The 21072-nt window shown below is 42.3% G+C and overlaps 1 protein-coding gene across 3 annotated transcripts in view; it reads right to left on the bottom strand.

Annotated features, from left to right (window-relative positions):
• Window positions 1-21072, bottom strand: part of plekhg2 (pleckstrin homology domain containing, family G (with RhoGef domain) member 2) — a 111612-nt gene that overhangs the window by 88969 nt on the left and 1571 nt on the right. For all 3 annotated transcript variants that reach the window (XM_046073374.1, XM_046073376.1, XM_046073377.1), the window contains exon 2: window positions 2584-3116. In XM_046073374.1, coding sequence (XP_045929330.1) covers window positions 2584-3116 — 533 coding nt within the window. The remainder of the gene's footprint in view (window positions 1-2583; window positions 3117-21072) is intronic.

The following is a 21072-nucleotide window of genomic DNA, read 5'->3' as shown; positions in this document are numbered from 1 at the left end:
CCGTCACAAGACGGCCTTTAAGAGTCTGCCGCCAAGCTAGCCACGAACATCAGCATGCAGCATGTAGGTTGACTGTGAAGTCGCTTGTTACGACCCATAGTTTATTGTTAGGCCGTGACCTCTAGTGGCCGAATGACGGGAGCAACGGAGAAGGTCAGGTGACGTAGGATAAAGAGCGATAAAAGTTGCAGGACTTTCACAGAGGAGACCGAGGATTGAGTTCTGTGTGAAACCAAGTCAGTGTTGACTTACTTACAGTTTTAAGTTAAATAACATCTTTATTTCAACCCAAACCACAAAATATTTTTTCAAATCTAACCAAGTGGTTTGGTTGCCTAAACCCAAGCAGGAACCTTAGTGTGAAGAGCCTTAAACCTGTTTTCTCTCCAGCAGCCAGCAGGGGGCGACTCCAGCGGCTGCAGAAAGAAGTGTGATTGTATAGAAGTCTGTGAGAAAATGTTTCTACTTGTCAGCTGATTTATTCCCTCAGTAAACACTTTCCTGATGAGTTTATGGTCTCAGTCGCTAGTTTCAAGTCTTCTTCAACACAGCATGATGTTCATTTAGTAAATTATGGTCCCATTTAGAGGAACAGAGACCAGGAAGCAGGGGAGGCTTTAGGGCGGGGCTACAAGATGATTAATTTTTTTCGGTAAGTACATTTTGTTTTAAGCCTGTTTTTCGCTAGCAAAAATTAGCATCCCAGCTAATATCACAGTTAACCTGAATTATGGATGAACCTTGCTAACCAAGCTAGCTAGCTCCACCCTCTTGTCCAAAATATGGTCACGTCTGGTTCCAAAAAACCGAGATGGCAGCTATTTTGTCATTTAGGTATGAGGACGTGTTGCTAACATGTTGATGTTCACCATGTTAGTTCAGAGTGGTAGCATGCTAACATTTGCTAACTCCAATCAGATAAAAGGTTTGGTAAGAGTTTCAATCAATACCACAAGCCAACCTCTTGGTGATGCTAGAGGAAATATCAGAGGATTCTTTGTCTGGGGAACATGAATGTATTCAGTCAGAACTGATGGGATTATTTTAATTGGAACCAAAGTGGTGGAGCCGAAGACCAACATTAGCATTTTTGTAACAACGCCACTAGCATCGATACAGACACAGAAATAACAAAGCACAAATGTTGAACAGCAATGCTTCAGTATGAAAATTAAGATTATCTTTAGCTGAGTGATCCCCAACTCGATCACAGCTCAGCGCTTCAGGAGAATTTTCACATTTCCAGGTGCTTGACTTTGAACTGACTGAGGAGGAAATTAATTAGGATTGAACAGGAACTGGAGAAACTGTCCCATGCAAACGAGCACGAAGCACAAGGACTATGCGTTCAACTCCAGTCTGCTCGCTTTCCTGCTCTTCAGAGCAGTTTTCAGTACTAGTGTAGCTTTACATCAGATTTTTATTTTCCTGTTACATTTCTCAAGAGAAACATTGACTTCTTTTATTACCAGTACGCACTCCAAAGAACTTTCTAAACCCAACACTCCTTATTAGGACATTTTCAAGTTGCATGGATGGACTAGTAGCTGGAGAGGTGCCAGTTGGCCTTCTGGACACAACTGAGGTGCCCTTGTGCAAGGCACTGAACTCCTAACTGCTCGGAGCGACCTCCTCAGAGGCCGCCACCTCGCTCTGACATCTCGGCACACATCACGTGTATAGGTCCTGTCTGTGCATGTGTTTAAAAATGTGAACAACATAAAGTACCACACCTGCAGTAAACAACAGACACACCTTGTGTAAAAAGACAAAAGAAGATATAGAAGCTGTAAACAGAACAAAGTGACATTTCAGCCAGAAGAGATTCAGAAGAGGGAGAGGGCGACGATGGACAGAGACGAGCAGACCAACTGAGAACATTTAATGTTGACTTAGTTTCTTTCTTGAGGGATCGGTTTGAGAATTTAATGTTGTGTATTTTATGGTTTCTAAAAAGTCAGTGCTGAGCATGTTTGTCCATCCTGCAGCGGGGGGGAGGGGGGGGGGGGTGTGTGAGTGTGTGGAGGCCACCTGCAGGTAAAATGGCCCAGAGGCATTCACACCTGGCCAGTAAATCTCAGCTACAGCTAGCTCCTCCCAAACGCACGCACCCAGCTGTGCACTGTACTGCAGCCTCAACGTCATGTTTTAATTTATACGTGTCCTACGTTAAACCACAGCAGCATCGTGATTGGCTGACAGGTAGGGAAGACCGGGTATGGTGAGGGATAAGAGGTCATTTCAGTATTTACCCACTTTCTCCCCGATCAGGCACGGTGGGTATCAAGTCTGGAAACAGGTTCATTCAGAATATAGACTGAAAAACTAAAGGTAAGAATCAGTATCGGGGCAGGACAAGGGAACACAATGCATTTGACATCAATCATCATACTTTGTTTAAAAGTAAGTCTAGCTAAAAAATTCAGTGAGCAAAAAGTGTTACAACCACGCCCGGTCTCCCCGACTTTAAATGAAGGCCAACACCTGAATATATCAAAGCCCTCATGGTTTTCTGCTGCTGACGGTTTGTACTGTACGTGTTACGGATATCAGCAGGTCGGCAGACGCAGCTGTGCTTCTTACCTCCACGATGCTCTTCAGGTCTCTGACGTAGGCCTGTTCGGTCTCCACGATCTCCAGAACCACTCGCTCCAGCCGTGAAAGCTGTCTGGGCGTGGCCACTGCCGCCACTGCCGCCGGATTGGCTACATCTCCATTAGGGGGGTGGCCTCCACCTGTTGCACTGGCAACAGAGACCCCTCCTCCTCCTCCAGCAACAACTCCTCCGTGTGGTGTGACGAGAGGCGTGAGGTCCAGGCTGATGTCCGAGCCGTTCCTCTTCGGCGTGGAGGACGATGACGAAGAGGCATTGTAGGTCGGCACGGCGCCGTACGGCAGAGAGGAAGAGGAGGAGGAGGAAGAGGAGGAGTGGGAAGTGTCCTGCAGGGAGACGGAGGAAGCAGAGGAGGAGAGGGAGAGGGAGGCGGGACGCTCCCCGTCCGAGCAGACGGTGTTGACGGAGGTGCAGGAGGAGGAAGAGGCTCCTCGGTCGCCGGACGACATCATCCTACCCACAATCCCACTCAGAGACGAGACTGAGGAGGGACGCTTGGCGGCTGCAGGGGAGACAGAGAGGAACAATTTAGAAACAGTCGGTCCCATGACGCCGTTTGTACAACCCAACCAGGACACGATGTCTGATCTGTTTCAATAAACATCAAACGTATCGCAGAGTCCCAAAAACGGAAGCAATCATCAAACTAGACAAACAAAAAAGAACAAGCGTGATCACAACTCCTCCATGAAGCTTCATGAAGAGACAGAATTGTCTTTATATCGAACAGTGTTTGAAATCACTTGGTTAAAAAGTTCAACTTGTTCATCGCATAAATGTGTCACACTCCAGTTGTGTTGAGCGCTGCTCTCGAGGCAAAACAAAGAGCCCCAATTTATTTGTTTATGTAACATTATTTTAAGGATCCGCATTAGCGACGCCAAAGAAATCAGCTAATCTTCCCGGGTCCACAGCTGACATTTTTTGCATTCTTTACATAACAACATACACTGAGGAATGTTCTTTGTGTGTACGTGTATGTATATGTGTACATAAATAACTGCATATATGTTGTTGGTTTTTTTGCAGAAGAAGAGGAGTTGGGACGTGTGGGTGTTTATGGAAATGCTGGCGATGACGTGGTCGATGTGTGGTCCGGCTCCTGAAACTCTGCTAGTTGGTTCCACTAAGATGAATTAGTAAAACCTACCTCAACATAGTGTACATTAACACATATTTAAAAATATATCTATGCAATTGAAAACATTCATGTACAATTCAGAGTTTTCAGTCACGTGACCTGGAGGGCAAATTTAACACAGCTCAGGCTCGTCTCCTCCTCGATTAGTAAATCTGAAAGCACAACAACCATCCGGCATTTTGGCAACGCAAAAAGTAACAAACTCAAAGTAACAGCGTGTCACTTGGTTGGCGGGCAGCGGAAAATAACGTCTCCATTGTTTTCATTGGAATGTGACGTCACGTAAAAACTGTGAATTAAAGCTAGTCACCACTAAACATACAAATTAGATGGAATACTGATAGATGACATTTAAAAAAGTCTGTCATCTATGAACCCAAAAGATGTGCTCCTCATCTTGTTTTTAAAGGATTATTGTTTTTTTAGATAGATAGTAATCAGTAAATTATTCCTCTTTTTTTTTGTCCGTTAAATACGATTTTTTTTAGTTAGTCCTAAAACGACCATCACCAGCAAATCTGCTGCTGTGGTTCTGAGTGTTCTTGCAGAAAACTATTTGTGCGAATAAAAATGTTGTGGTGCAGCTGAAATATGTGGCCATGCTTATTAAGGAAATCGTTTGCTCATCTGGGAGCCATGAGAGGCTGGAGTGCAACTTTTCAGTGCTAGTTCTAACAGAGCAGCCCAGAACCAGTCTGGCAGCCCTGTTCTGAAATGGTTTTGGTAAGAAGCTCACTCAGGTAGCACACCTCACAACCACCTGCATGAACACGTGACCAGCAAACTACTGCTGCTCGAAAACTCAAAAGACCATCATAGATTAGCGGTGCATGCGGTGCGCCACCACGCCAACCAGCTCTCAGACACGGTCCATGTGAAAGATATCTGGTGCGGTTAAACAGCAGAAGACACAAGTGCATTTAGGAATAAACATACTGAAAGTTAATATAACTTATACCATAGCAGTCCTGGCCTGCTGCAGATCACAAGAACAAAAAACACTGCAGTGCCTCTAATAGATTACAGACATGAAAACCATCAGATGTTAGTCATTATAAACATTTCCACTAAAATACACTGACTTATGTCTCTCCTTTCCTTTTTATTTTGATTAAAACATGTTTTACACATCAGTTCTGCACTTCCTGTCGTGACAGTTAGAAAAAGAGAACTATGAAACCAACGGTGAGAGGAAACTGTGGTCTGAGTTCAAAGTGACAGAAAGAGATTCTCACTTTGTCCAGAAGCAGCTCTCGGTTCAACCACAGCCACATACACAGGAGAGCAAAAGACACCTGACGGTCATCGTCCATGTAAACTGCAAAAGGAACCAGTCAATCAACTGATCGATCAGTCCTGGTCCCTGCGTACAGCTGACGCAGGCTGACAGTCGGATCCTCTCGTGTGCAAATATTTACTGATTCACTGTGTTGCACCTTTAAATAAAGACAGATGGAGAGCGGAGGCTTGTTTGCTGCTCGGCTGAGCGACTGACTAACACAGCTGGCTCTATTATACACTCACAAACACCTGTGAATATGTGTGCTGCCGTCCAGACATCTGCACTGTTAAACTGTTTCCCAAAACCTGCCGGCTAATAAGAAGGATAACCTGTGTGTGTGTGTGTGTGTGTGTGTGTGTGCGCGTGTGTGTGTCCGCTGCCTCATTATAAGAAACTCCTTTCAAACAGCTCGATGCAACCCGCCTACCTGTCAATCAAACCGTCCTCCAGGCCGCCTCGGCTCAGCGCTGTATTTGAAAACTGTCCACCGTCCAGTCTGTCAGATCGTTATCAGATATCTTTTTAATTTCAGCGTCTCAATGTTGGAGAGCAAACCTGCAGCTGTCTTTCTCAGTGTCAACAGGAAGTGTGTGCGCAGCAGAGCAGAGCATCAGATCAGATGTCTTCCCCCCTTTTTGCCCAAATTTAATTCTATGTGAAATGAGCAACACGTCTTTAAAGGTGATGACATGATTGGTACATCAGTGTTTGTCCTCTGTATAAGTATTTCTATTATATATACATACATATAAATCAGCTCGGAGGCTTTTTACTTATCTTTAAAACTTTAAAACACTAAAAAAGATAACTTCCCTGTTTGGGATGATCACGCAATGACTTCATTTTATTTATTAAAATTTATTTATTTTTCTCCGTAAAGCTCTTTAAATGGTCTCTGAAGCGCTGCAGCTGTCCTCTTCCTCATAAAGGAATAGCTCAACGTTTTAGGAAATAAGTAGGGATGCACTGAAATTAAAATTCTTGGCGGAAGCCGAAAAAATTTGCCAAATACTGACCAAGTACATTCACTTTTTCTGTCTTTTTTTTGCCAACTTCTCTTTTTTTTCGCATTGCATAAATTAAATAGTCAAAATGAGCTTTTTCCTCAGTGTTTCCTGCAGGATCTGCAGAGACTATGGTGGGGGGTCCGGGGCCCGAGAGGCTCCGGTAAAGTAAATTACATGAGTCCATTTACTTTTAATAGACACATGTAATATGTTTTATACTTTCTGTGAATATAATCCAGTTAATCTTATTTCCATCCTGTACAGACGCCTTATTTTGAAAACCGGACGTTGTCACATGTGTTTCCTCCTCGCGCTGAATCCATCCAGTCCGACCCGGTTTGATAAATAATGTTGTAACATGAAGACTTCACAGCCTCTCTTCATACTAAAGAGACAAACTGACAGGATAAAGTCTCTAACCTGCCTGTCAGCTCGCTCTGGGCCACTTCACTTACCGTAAAGGCTGGAATATGTGTGCACTCCAAATGTAGGCACAGCTAGCTTAATCTCCTTCTCACAGACGAGTGACAGAAACACTCAAAGCGGTTCTTTTCTAAGAAGTCAGCCACAGATGGAGCGGATTAGACCGAACACGAATGTGCTTTTTTTGCTATTTTCAGACGATTAATTTGGGTGGCCGAACATTCGGTGCATCCCTAGAAATAAGCTTATTCATAAAGAGTTAAATGAGAAGACTGGAACTGGAGCGGGAGTCAGGACTTAATTAGCTTAGCTTAGCTTAGCTTAGCTTAGCTTAGCTTAGCTTAGCGTAAAGACTGGAAGCAGGGGGAAAACAGCTAGCCTGGCGCTGCTCAAAGACAAAAACACACCTGCCAACATCTCTGAGACCTTTTTCACGCTCACATAACTGTCTGATATCAAAGAAGCAAAGTGCAAACACATCCAAAAAGCATTCAAGATGGACTGAAACCCAACAACTATCAACAATCTAGCAAGAAACATTCATCCATGATGCATAAATAATCTGTACTCCTCCCCAACCCAGTTCTCAGGATGAAATAGCTATGCTTTGTCAACATGATTCCTTTTAGTAATGTTACATTACCTAAGGTAAGTAATGTTACTTAACTTATGTAATTTAAGTCACATAAGTAACGTAGTTATTTTAAGAAAAACCACAACCTTTTCCTAAACCTAACCAAACTGCGACATTTCACAACGTTGACCACTAGTTTTCTTTTGAAAGTGTATCTGGTCGTTGCATATTTATTCTTGCTAACTTGACCGCGGAGCCGTACACGTACAGAAACGGTGCTTAAGGGGTACCCAGGGTGTTAAAGAGCAACGCCAAAGAGTCTTGACCAAGATTATGTGACGCCCTGGGATTAGAATGGGTTTCTGTGAGGTTGTGGATAGCTGTTAGCCCTTCTGCCAAACTATTATTGCTGTAACTAAACTTCTGAGGTGCAGACTTTCTTCTAGCTTCAGGTGAATTATCACCTCCATCTGAACTGGAGGAGGCCCGACACTGATTTACATGTAGCCCAGAAAACAGAGATGGATTGTGATCAGATTAAAATGTAAGTGTGTCTTAAATTACATCTTTATCAGGACACGAGACAGTTTAAACAAGAAGTGTAACTGGGTCCTAAAGCTCACTAATTAACTCATCTCTTGTTTATTTAATTTGTACAGAAAACAGAGATGTAAAAAACCCAGTTTGTGGTTTTAGATTGAGTAAAATGTTGAACTGTTTCTCGGCAAAAAAACAGTTGATCTATTTTTGGTCTCTACACAGGGACGATGGCACCACAGCTGCCAGCCTTACTGTGATTGACAGTTTCCTCTGGGTTGGAAAGTCTCCTCTTGTAAAACACATCATTTCATGTTTAAAAATGTAATTATATAATTTCCCTTCGTCACAACTTCTTGAAATCATTAATCATGTCATTTCCAGTTTCCACCCAGACAACAAATCACCTGTTGGCAGAGAGACGCTGAAGTGGAGAAGTATTTAAACTTAATTAGTGTTTGAATTCCAGACATCCCGGCAGGAGGAATTTCCGAACAGAGAGTGTTAAATGACAACTTTTTCCTACATGGACCCGTAAGACGGCTGTAAAGCAGTTCACCTCCTCGTACATGTGGTATGTCCACGTGGCGAACGTGGTACAGACTCATACTTGTGGTTAAAAGAGTTGTTGTACTTTGTTCCACATCAAGAGGTGATGCTTGATTTGGAAAACCACCAATATATTTTGTAAAAACTCAGCGGACCCTCAATTGTTTTTAAGTTGTCGTCACCAATTCAGACACTCGTAAATCAGCGATGCTTGTTGACAGAGGAGTCTGTGTTGTGGCCCAGCTCAAACTTAGGTTTATGCAAATGAGGTTATTGTGTGCAAGTTTACAAGCTAACGTTAGCTAGTCCATCAGTTAGCAGACATTTCCATGAGTGGTCGCTGCTACATGATGAAGTTACAGCGACTATCGGTCAACTATGGGCAAGATAGTTGACCATTCTGCTTCGACTATGTAAATCCTGAGTCGGGGACAGCACTAGAGATATTTTTTCTTAAAAAGAAAAAACTGCTTGGATCCGACATGGTGTGAATGCATCACTGAATGCAATCACAGTAAAGGAGTTTCCTGTCTGTGTCAACGCTCTTATAAAACAATCTTACAAATGTAGTAATGAATTTACAGTATTCGGTCTCAGTTGTGATGTATTTATTTTTTCTCGACCACAAACAGCTGAAGAACACACACACTGAGCAGCAGCAGCAGTTACAGCCTTATTTAGACATGGCATTCACACATGCTTCAGTTCTCAGTCTGCAGCACAGCAAACAGTTGAGTCAGTGTGTGTGTGTGTGGATAAGTCACTTACTTCATTCACACATCCTGTCTCTAATTAACTCTGGTTTTCTTAAGTGCATTATACAGAAACATGTTCAAAACTAGCTGATATAAAGAAAAGAAAGGTCGACTGTGAAATCTGTTTAATGAACCCAAATTCTCCCTTAGAACCACAAAACTACATCAGCCGAAACGATCACATCAAGCTAACGGCTTTTTAAATAAAATGACGCAACAAAAGCAGGTAAGCGGCTGCAGCCGGAGGCTCCGTCAGTAAAATCAGCTGATCGCTGCTGCGACACAATCGATCAGTGACAAGTGATGTGAACAGCAAATAAAAATGTACAGTGAAGTGTTAAATGATCCCAGAAGATGGAGACGTTTCGGTTCTACTCGATTCTGGGCTGTTTCGGTCGAGTAGCGACACTCATCCCTTGTTAATGTTACACATTCAGTTCAGAATTCATCTACTGAGAGGTTTCAGGTCAGATTGCTGATGTGACTCTCACTCCTAACTCATTGCAAATGGACTCTTTCACAAGAAAACTAGTGGGTAACTAAAATAACTTACTTACGTGACTTAAAGGGGAATTATTGTGCTTTTTCATATTTTCTGGCATTTCTATAATGTTACAATGTCAGATCATGTCCAAAGTTTCATATAATGAGGTGAAAGTGCCAAAACCTCAGATCTCCCACAGTCCTGAACTTTTTTCTACAAACACCTCGGTATGATGTCATTCCAAGCCGGATATCCATATATGGTCAATTGCTCCAAGCAGAGAATGCTGGCCACACCCACAAAGGAACATGCAGCCCCATCCCTGCGGCAACCTGGTAAACACATTAGACAATGGCCAATCAGAAGACAGTGGGCTTTGAGAGGGGGGGCCTTAAAGAGACAGGAGCGTCTACAGCTTGTTTCAGACAGAGGCTGAAATGAAGGCCTACATGAAGAGCCAAGATATTTTTTATTTTTCTTTGAATTATGCTGAGCTGCTATGTAGGAGACACAAAACTGCAATATAGGGCTGGAAATGCAGAATAATAGGTCTCCTTTAACTTACGTAAGTTAAGCAACACTAAATACAATCCACGTTGACTTCTTGCTTCATACGGGAAACGAACCCTGGACTCCTGGGTGAACTCACACTTTTCTGTTATTTATATTAGGCCTACTGTTAGCGTTGAACTATGATGCTAACAGCTGCCATGGGTGTTGGTACCAGACGCAGAAGGACGTGACAAAGCGTGGGTATTTGACCTCTGGGAATGAGGACAGGCTGTGTGTTCAGACGCAACGAGATGTCTGAAGGGGGCTGAACGGTCTCTCTCCTTATCCCTGCTGAGACGGCTGAGATACTCCCTCCCCTCTCTCTCTCTTATCAGGTTTGGCTCTGCTCCAAGACAAAAACCACCATGACTTCATCACACTGTAAACACTGCTGACATGGGTGAGTGCCAAACTTGTCACATCATCGTCATCATATCAGCTAAGAGAGAAATTGTGCAGAAACTAAGCAAGAGAGGAGGAAGGACAGACTCAGATCATGTGTGGGAACAAATGAATGAAAGAGTTAATTAATGATGAAAGTAGTGTGGAAAAGAATGAACCACCAGCACTGACAGTTTCACGTTAAAATCCATTGTTTGTTCATGCGTATCGATTCGATTAAATGACTGTTGATAACATTCATCTATTCAAACCATCAGTGTACTAAAAATATAGAAAAATATTTGCAGTAATTTTCAGTCTGGCAGTACTAATCAACATTTTTCACTATTTCTTGACAAGTTATTGACCAAACAACAATTCAAACAAAATCAATTAATTGAGAAAATGATCGTAATCGGCAATGAAAATAATTGTTATTTGCAGTCCTAAAGTTTATACTGTGCACACGCAAATCTGACTGAAAGCTCAGAACTCAAAAATAAATTCAGTTTCAAAATGACACGAAGCTTAAAATATTATCCTAAAGAAACAAAACCAAAGTGCCACAAAACCTGAACCCAAACCGATCAAACTGGTCAGTTCGATGTCAGCAGCACAGCAGATCACAAATATGAAATCTACACACACATCAGAAATGCATCAGATATTTAGAGAGACTGTACTTACAGTTTGCAAGGTTTCTATGTGTGTGTGTGTCAGTTAGTCAACATGCTGGTTCTCTGCTCAAATGTCTGATTAACGTCACAGATCACCGTTAGAGACTGAGTGAAACCCGTCACTCACACTGAAACAAAACCGTTTCCTAACACGTTTGGTTTCCTGTTGTCGGCGGTGTGTGTGTGTGTGTGTGTGTGTGTGTGAGTTGTGTTCTTGCCTTATTTTCAAGGGGACCAGTTTGAGTTTTAGATGTTTGTGAGTGAGGACACATGCTGTTTGAGGGTTCAGACTTGGTTTGAGGTTAGAGGCTGGGGCAAAGGACAAAAGATGATGGATAATGTCCTTGAGGGTCCTCACAGGGACAGTACAAATCTGTGTGTAAGTGCGTGTGCGGTGAGTGTGAAGCAAACCTTATTTAAAATACAGGATGTGGTGGCGCATTTCGTTCTGTTCTCTCTTTTTCATACATGTACACAAACGTGTGCGCGCACACAGAGTACAGAGTACAGAGTACAGAGTCCTCCACATCCTTTAACCCAGAGAGACAGACGTCTTCAGTCCACACTCAAAGATGTCTAATTCTAAATTAAACCAGAACTAAAGCTGCATTCAGACTGACATCAGCTCCGGTTCAAAAAAGTTTAACCTGGCCCAACTTTTATCAGACAGCATTGTCCAGACCCTTTGCAGTTTGTAACGCACTGGGAATCCCCCCTAACGTCATAGTCCAGCACACTGGGGGAAGCCCTGAAGCGCCATTTTTTGGCGGTAAAGAAAAAAACTGAAAAGTCCAAGTTAACATAGGGGGGCAGCAAAATGCAAACGGAAAATCCACGGACGATACAGGGCTGTACATAAAGATTATTTTTTTGATAACTAATTTTGTGTGTTCTAAAGACAAAAAAAGTTTCCTATTACTCGATTAACAAACCAATTTATCCAAACTAAATATCAAAAACATGTCTAATCAATAAATCAATATTTTATTCACTCCTGATGGAGCACATTAGAATAATGACAATAGCAGCAGATCTTACAATGAATCCAATTTCCACGTCGCTGATGTGATAATAACGATAACAGACAGTAATCAGGCTGCTTTCAGTGTGATAATCAGATGTGTTTCTGCATCAGTGTGGGCCGAAGAAAACAGCTGGAGCGACTCAGACACAGATCGTCTGTTAGATTCAACTGTTTTCTCGCTCACACTGGGCTGCAGAAAATATAAAGCGACGCTTCGACGCACGTAATGCGAGTCGACGTATTTATGTAATCGACTACGTCGACGTAATCGCCCAGGCCCTTGGACAATCCTAGAATTTTGCCACCCTATGCATGCCACACACTTCTGTGAAGCTAGGAGGCTCAGCCAGAAGGTGAAACCAACCATTTTTATCCACACCAAACACGCATCAAACACCAAGTTTCTAAATGAACATAAATCGCTCTGTAATGACTGTCCATGGTTGCAGTTATTGCCTTCTAGATATCTCTCCTCTCATCCTACACCAGGTTGAAGTCCCGTGGAGGAAAGTCAAAGGTGATATGTTTTAAGTTAATTAACATTTTGTAGATGACTTCCGTAATGTGCTTATTTCAACTCAAATAAGTAACACAAAAACAGATTATATTGTACATACTAATGTCATAAAACATCTAAAAGAAAGAATCCTATCAGACGGGGGACCATGGGACAGTTTAGGGGCCCTTGATGTGAAAAAGTTTGAGAACCGCTGGCCTAAACTTTATCACACTACCAACGTTTCACAGCGTTTTCCACATGTGAAATGTGAAATGTAGGTCTGGGACGCTGGACAGGTACCAGCCAAAGCTCGTACATGTCATTTTGGAAAACGGTCATACATGTTGTCGTACCTTCCAATGGAAATATTTGTTGTTTTGGGACACTTGACAATCTTCCCTATTTTGTCGTTGTGGGGATGAGTTGTCTGGCGAGGTGTTTTGACCACTGAAATGCAAATGCAAAATGTCCTGGTTTATTATGTTGTAATGTGAACGCCGTAGTTCTCCAGTGAACCTTCCGATTGCTGAGACTAAAGACAAAATTACTTTATTTTAATCACTGTGATAACTTCAATCCAGTCTCAGAGGATCATAAACCTGCGACGCAGGGATTCAAAAATGCAACTTCCTGGATTGCATTTCATGTCTGAACCTGGAACCGCACCCCCACAAAAACAAACACCCATGGCATTTTTTCACACAGAGCTATACACCTGCATTTTAGGTAAATTAAGATTCTGTTCAAACTAAACATGTCTGAGCGGGTCACCTCCTTCTGTCAGCCTTGGCCCCTCGTCAGCTTCAACCTAATCACAACTTTAGGGGACCCCAGATCGTCCCCTTATTTGTCTTTAAGCCTGGAGGTTCATCCACTGTTGTCGAACACATGGAGCATCTTCAAACACGACACCAAGCGCTCATTCTCATGTTCCTGTGGTTGTAAAGTCTGACAGGAACATGAACCTGTAACGCCACATGAAGTCTGTCGCTGTTGCATAACAGTTAGACAGACTGTAACTCTGAGGCTGACATCCACCCTAAAAACACTATCCACACCAAGAGAGGGGCCTCTGGGAGCTGCGGTCACTCGTGCGAAATGAAACAGTGTTTTGGTCGTTCTTAACGTGCGGGTGGTAAATCTCCACGTCTCCGTCCTGTACATACAGAAGCTGTAACAGAGAAACATTCAATACATGAACATTGTAAAGAATCCTTTAATTGTTTATGATATTTAGATTATTTATTCAAGATCAGAACATTGAAAAGATTCAAATAAAAGATTAAGATTTATTACACTGCTCAAGCTTTTGAAGACTGCAGCAATTGGTCTTAAACTAAGATTCTACAATGTGGATTTCATTAATTTATTTATTCAGCAACGACAGTAAAGACAACAAAAGTTCAGATCCTCATTACAGAAGCCTCATTAAAGAATAACAAACCTACGTGGATTATTTTTGTTTTCTGAAAAACGCAATTTGTCCTGACGTCAGTGAGCTGTCAATACAAATGTTTAAGGTGGAATTCCCCTTTCTTTCAACACATGCTGTGAAACTATAAGGTGGAGTGGATTCCAGTGTGCGTGTGATTACAGTAATAACAGAGCAGCTCCTCGCTGCCATTATGCGTTCGACAGTGATGCAACTTGTTGCAGCTTCAGATGTTTCTTAGAAAGACGCTGAGACGCTTTACAGCACACTGCAGCACATGGACCGAGTGAGAAAACCTCATTATTTCATTATTATTATTGACAGAACATGTGACTACTTTGGTCATGGGTTTCATACTTTCTGTAATAAAAATGCCTAAATCCTATCAGAAGGGTGTCCATGGTCTAATTTGTGTCAGTTCAGGGGTCCTTGACTTGGGGAACCACTGCTCTACAATAGATCCCATAGAAAGTAAACTAAGGTGGCGGTGAGGGGGCGCCAAGCTTTGTCTGAGGGGAGTTCTACAGACTTGGTTTTAATTAAAGTTTTACAGCAGAGGTGTCCAGCCTGAGATTGCCTCTGCAGCATGAGAGGGAACATCTGATATAGCAGTGGTGCTACATCAGACTGCAAAGTATTTAATAAGTGAGGCAGTTGTATGAATTGTCTTCTGGTAACTGATTCAAGTCTGAGAAGTTGAAGCAAACTGCTCAGCGAGTAACAAGTCCTGCAACCTTAACGAGAAAATAATCCTGGGTTCAAGCCCACTGTGACACACAAATGTGTCCTGAGCAAGACACTTAACCCCTAGGCGTGCGACCTCTGTCATACAAAGCAATTGTAAGATGCTTTGGATAAAAGCGTCAACGATGCTACGTATCTCACTCATGACATTAAAGTAGACCTATTAAACTGCTTTTTCAGTTCTATATTGTAGCTCTGTGACGCCTGTATGGCAGCTTTGCATGATTCAAAGTTACACTGGTTCTTCATGTAGGCCTTCATTTCAGCCTCTGTCTGAAACAAGCTGTAGATGCTCCTGTCTCTTTAAGGCCCCCCCTCTCAAAGCCCACTGTCTTCTGATTGGCCAAGACCTGAAGCATGTTACCAGGCTGTTGTTGTCGCTGGGCAGAACAGGCAGACTGAGCGTTGCTGTGCCGTTGCTATGGGAGCACATGACCATATATGGAACAGCGGCTCCGTCTGGGTATTACGGAGCCGTTGGTAGAAAAAGCAGTTTAAAACGTTCAGAACAGGAGGAAATCTGAGGTTTATTCTCACAGGGATTTCTTTTAAATACTTTAACCTCATTATTTGAAGCTTTGGCCACGTTTAACATGAACATCCAACATTATAACATTGTAGATATAAGTCATAAAATGTGGAAAAGTATAACAGGTCTCCTTTAAATACGTGGTAAATGGTCGAAGTGCGGTTAGGTTTGGACAACAAAACTACTCGTTTAGATTTAGGTAACAAAACTACTTTCACTTTTAGGTTTAGGCAAACGTCTTTTGTGTTAAAATAAGTAAATTACATAAGTCACACTAGAGAAGTCAATCACGTAAAGTTAGATGATGGAAGTCATTAAGGGTATTTAAGTTAAAACTCAAAGCTGAAGATACACGGGGCAACTTTTAGAGCAATGTTCCTGGCAATAGGCAACCAGGTGGGACACAGGGCAACTAATTAGGGCAACGGACCGTTGGCAACAACCAATCAGAGGCTCAAATCCATTGCCAGCGAGACGGACGATGTAGAGATGGACACTGAAACTAGTGAGCAGTGACTGTTAATTTGCTGCAAATTGACTCTGGTTAATTTGCTATAATAATGACACACATTACACACATACATGCATTCCTATCTTTTTATTTATTTATTTTTGATGTGTCAGCTTTTGAAATAGATACCCAGGTGTAGGCGTAAAAAGATATAAGTTGATGCTAATTTTCTTCGTTCCGCTGCCGTCGAGATGCCGACCATCTCCGAGCCTGTCACGAGATCATATGCTAGCATTCTGATTGGAGGATCTCAAAAATTGCCCACGTCCGATCTAAAGCACGCAGATAGAAATGTGTTGCCCATTCTCTGTGGGAAAGTGCCAGAGAAATATTGCCCAGCAACATTGCTCAAAAAGTTGCCCCGTGTTTCATCAGATTCAAACGCCGTTCTCCCGAGTGACAAATCCTTCATTGTTTCAGCTCGAGCCTTCACATATTGAAGAAATGCACTGAAACGTTCTCAGATAGAGGACAACTTTCAAAGGTTGGGAAACCCTTTAGTTTAAGTCACATCAGCTTCATGTCTGTCCAGTGCAAAGACATTCAGCGCTGGAGTTTTCAGACTGTTTTATTTTCTATCTGGAAGTATTTTGGGTGCGTTTCGTGCCCCCCTCAGAGAGATGACCCGGACAGATTTGACCTGAAAAGGTTGAGTTTCAGGGCCAGAGCCTGAAAAGAGAAAAACCATAACACGCCCCGGGGTTTCAGGGCCAGAGCCTGAAAAGAGAAAAACCATAACACGCCCCGGGGTTTCAGGGCCAGAGCCTGAAAAGAGAAAAACCATAACACACCCCGGGGTTTCAGGCTCTGGCCCTGAAACCCCGGGGTGTGTTATGGTTTTTCTCTTTTGACGGGGCAAGGCTAGTAATTTAATTTCACCTTTTCTAAAATAATTGAATTTCCCAAAATGCTGTAGTGTTCCTCTCAGATACAAGAGAACTGAAGCAACCTAAATTAAACACAGAAAGAAAACCCAGGACAGAAAACTGAAACTGACTTCCCTGTGTGTGTGTGTGTGTGTGTGTGTGTGTGTGTGTGTGTGTGTGTGTGTGTGTTTGGAAAGTGAAGGTTTTCAGGCTGCAGCAGAGATAAAGTGACATGTTGACGGAGACGGAGACAGGAAGTGAGGCTTCTCACGTCATCGTTCGACACCGTACGGAGGACTGACATTACGGCCCGTCCACGTGACCTTTGACCCCTTCACAAAGCAGTTTCCTTGTGTTTACATTCACTCCTCCAGTCATAAGTGAACTCCCTTAAACAATCTGCTGATTTTACATCGCTGTTCTTTCTGTCTGTTAACCTGTTCTGTCTACTTTCCATTGCTGCTGATCATTTTCCAAATCATCCATTGTTTGTTTTTTTACATTGATCTCCTTCTAAGTAAGTGATCGTCAGAGAGCAGGATTCGTTTTGTTCTTTCACAGTCAGAGTTTATGATCCACCACATCTTTCAACAGGGAGCAGGAACTTTGTAGAAGATGTAAAATGAAAGAAACCACATGAGATCAATTCATACGTTTGTCGGCCCAATGTTAAATGTTTCTGCAGCCCCTTCTCACTCTGAAGACGTCACATGATCGAGACTCCTTGGCGTCAGTTTGTAACGCACTGGGGAGAAGCCCTTCAGTGTTCACAGAGAGCACACAGAGAAATCAAGGTACAGGAATTACAGTTGCTGTACGTATCCCATGTTGCAAACCTCTGGAGCGACTAGGGGTTGAGTCACTTGCTCAGAGACACATTGTTGGATGTGTCACACCGGGGATTGAACCCCATGTGTGTTGTAGTACTCGAGACCAGTCTTAAGACCACTTTTTGATGGTCTTCGCTCGTTTCAGACTCGACCGCATTTGCACTCGGTCTTGTCTCGGTCTCGGACATGGAGGACTCTGGATTTTATTTCAAGACCAGTCAAGACCGTAACTTTGGGAATATCAAAAAATAGCTTTTGCATTGTCTGATTTATTTAACATCCGAACTTTGATTGGATGTAAAACGTTTTCCTTCAGGTGCAACCAATAATCCTAATTAAAAATGTGTTGTTACCGTTGATTTCAGGTCTTAGTGTTTGTATGGGGGGGTTTAAATGGGAATGTGGATCTTTCAGATCAATCTGAGAAATACCTGTGATCTCATTCCACATTTTATTGTGTGAACTGGTCTTGGTCTCAGCCCCTAAAAGTCTTGGTCTTGTCTTAGTAAACTCTGGTCTTGGTCTCAACACTACGGGACTCTCATACAACAAGCATGTGTCCTGTCCACTGGCCCACCGCCACCCCTTTGTACCCTTTGCTGTCAGCAATGATTCTGTACCTTTAAAAATAAACTAAGGTCCACGGTTAACACCTTAAGGACCATTTCTGTACCTTATAGGGTACTTTTTTGACAAAGGAGGTGGTTAGGGTGGGTGGCTCAGAAACAGGACTTTCACCCAGCTGTTCATTTCCAGTGTGAAATAAAAAGCCAGTATTGATAGTACTGAGTAAAGTAACATAGATATTTCAACCCTGATCTTTTCTTAAACTAGGGTGACCAGACAGTCCCGAATTACAAGGAGTTGGGACAAAATTAGACCTAACATGAGTTTGGATTATAGCCTAGTTAATCATTAAATACTGATTGTTGTGTAGCTCTCTTGCTCCAGCAGGGGTTGCAGGTTATCTGTACATTGTGTCAACAGCGTTGTTACAGCTACAGAGTAACACTCATGCTCTTTTCCCCTTTTTGTTTTCTTGTGGAAGTCACAGGGAAAGTGTTGCTTCAAGCAGCCACGGCGAAGGGATCTTCAGTTCAATTCAATCTTATTTATAAAGCGCCAAATCACAACAACAATTATCTCTTGCGCTCATAAAAAAGCAGGTCTAGACTGTACTCTGTCATATTATTTACAGAAACCCAACATGACAAGAAAGATGTGACACCGCACTGATGAAATTAATAAGATAAAACTAAAAATTAGGTAAAAGATCATGATTTACGCCCAGGGCGTTAAAAAGCATAAAAAAAGCATTAATAACATGTGGGAGCAGCTATTTCACATGTGAATACACATTTAAAACACGTGAAATTCACACGTGGTTTTCAGATATGTCAGATATGTAACACAACAGACAAAATGTCACATGTCATGAATTCAGAGGTCGACAGAAGTAATTTATCACATGTGAAAAAAGCATTTCTTTCTGATGTTTCAAACGCGATAAAATGAACGGTACAAACGTGGGTTTTTTGAAAGTAGCGTTTTTCTTCTACTTTTCCACCACATGTTTAGAATTTAAAAAATATGTGCTCTACTGGAAAATGGATGACAACAATGTCAAGTGTCTGTAGTTTGTGATAAATGGGCTGAGACGCTCTCAGCTCAGCGCTTTAAGGCTGCTGACTGTTTTCAGACATGATTTAACTTCCCTCTGAGCGAATGTTCCTGTTTTTGCACTTTGTTTTCAGTCCAAAATGCCCGGCTGGTTAGAGGCCTGTTACTTCTTTCTGGCAGACTGTTGTTATCAGAGTAATAACAACAGGGAGGCTTCGGAAGCCGGCCAATCGCAGACAAGAACACAACTAGAGCTAAAAATATTTGTCGTCTCTGTTCTCCAGCCCTTCGCTGTTTTCTCCTTCTCCTCCGTCCTGGTGCACTCGTACCTTTCTCCTCATCAGATGTGAAACCTCCTCTTCCTCCTCTTCCTCTCTGTTTCTCCTCTATGGTTCAACTCTTTTCTGCAGCCTTATCTTGGGCGTTCTCTCTTATTTTCTGCTTCGTTCTGTTCTATGGCTGTAATCAACAGATCTGCTGTGTTTTATTGTGTGTGTGTGTTTGTGTGTGTGTGTGTGTGTGTGTGTGTGTGTGTGTGTGTCACGGGAAAACATTGTTCAGTGCTACACTTTATCGCCACAAACCATACAACTTCCTGCACACACAGTATATTGGTGTGTGTGTTTGTCTACCTACATGCCAATTCTGCATGAATGCAGCAATCAGTGCAGTGTGCACATATTGTGTGTATATGTGTGTGCGTGTGTGTATGTGTGTGTGCGTGTGTGTGTATCTGTTGCTTGTATGATAATTGCAGTGTGTTCTGGTATGTTTCTGTGTGTGTGTGTGTGTGTGTGTGTGTGAATGCTAACTATGGAAGGCAATATAACAACCAAACAGCATGGAGGCTGTGTGTAATTACACATCATTACTGAACCTGTGTGTGTGTGTGTGTGTGTGTGTTTGTGTGTGTGTGTGTGTGTGTGTGTGTGTGCGTATAATAGCGGTCCATTCTGCCTGGCCTCGCTCTGGTTTGGTGACAGGAAGTCACAGCTCAGAGAGAAAGTTGAGCCAAGTCTGAAAACACTGAAATAAATCTGGTTTAAATGACTTTCAATGGGCAGCAGCTTCATGGGAAAAATCTGAACAAACAACCAGCTGAAGTCCTGACTGACTGCTGAAAGCTGCAATTATTATTATTGTCATTTTTTATGAGAGGAAAAACAGAGAAGAAAATAAAAAACAGTCGAACAGAGAGGATCCATTTACTGGAATAAAGAAGCAAAAAATAATAACCAAGTTTTATAAGTTGACTCATTTAGGACAGAAACAAAAAAAGGAGTTCCTCAGGTGAACAATGAGGATTAATGATTGGTCTTTAGGAACCCATTCATAGCTCATTCGTGATTGGTCGACTGAACGTAAACACAGTCGCTGCTGAAGTTCAGATACTGTTGGTCTTTGAGTCACTGAAAACGGTTTACAGGGAACGTAAAGAAAGTCACTAAATTGTCGACACACACTGTTAAAGGTCCAGTGTGTAATATTTCTGAGGATCTATTGACAGAAATGCTAAATAATTTTCATAACTATATTTTCAGTGGCGTATTAAGACCTTACATAATGAACCGTTATGGTTTTATTCCCTTAGAATGAGACATCTACAGACACCGCGGGGCCTCTTACAAGGAAGTCGCCAAACAAATCTTATTTTTCCTCCTTAAATTTTTCTTTCAAAAATAGAAATAAAGTGTACATGGGACATAAAGAAGCATACAGAACTTTGATTCATGCAAAATCAAGTATTACATTTACACTCACCTAAAGGATTATTAGGAACGCCACACTAATCCTGTGTTTGACCCCCTTTCGCCTTCAGAACTGCCTTAATTCTACGTGGCATTGATTCAACAAGGTGCTGAAAGCATTCTTTAGAAATGTTGGCCCATATTGATGGATAGCATCTTGCAGTTGATGGAGATTTGTGGGATGCACATCCAGGGCACGAAGCTCCCGTTCCACCGCATCCCAAAGATGCTCTATTGGGTTGAGATCTGGTGACTGTGGGGGCCATTTTAGTACAGTGAACTCATTGTCATGT

This window comes from Micropterus dolomieu, linkage group LG17 (assembly GCF_021292245.1).
Source record: "Micropterus dolomieu isolate WLL.071019.BEF.003 ecotype Adirondacks linkage group LG17, ASM2129224v1, whole genome shotgun sequence".
Lineage (NCBI taxonomy): Eukaryota > Metazoa > Chordata > Actinopteri > Centrarchiformes > Centrarchidae > Micropterus > Micropterus dolomieu.
The sequence above is the reverse complement of the archived record's forward strand: the minus strand, read 5'-3'. Positions and strand labels throughout refer to the sequence as shown.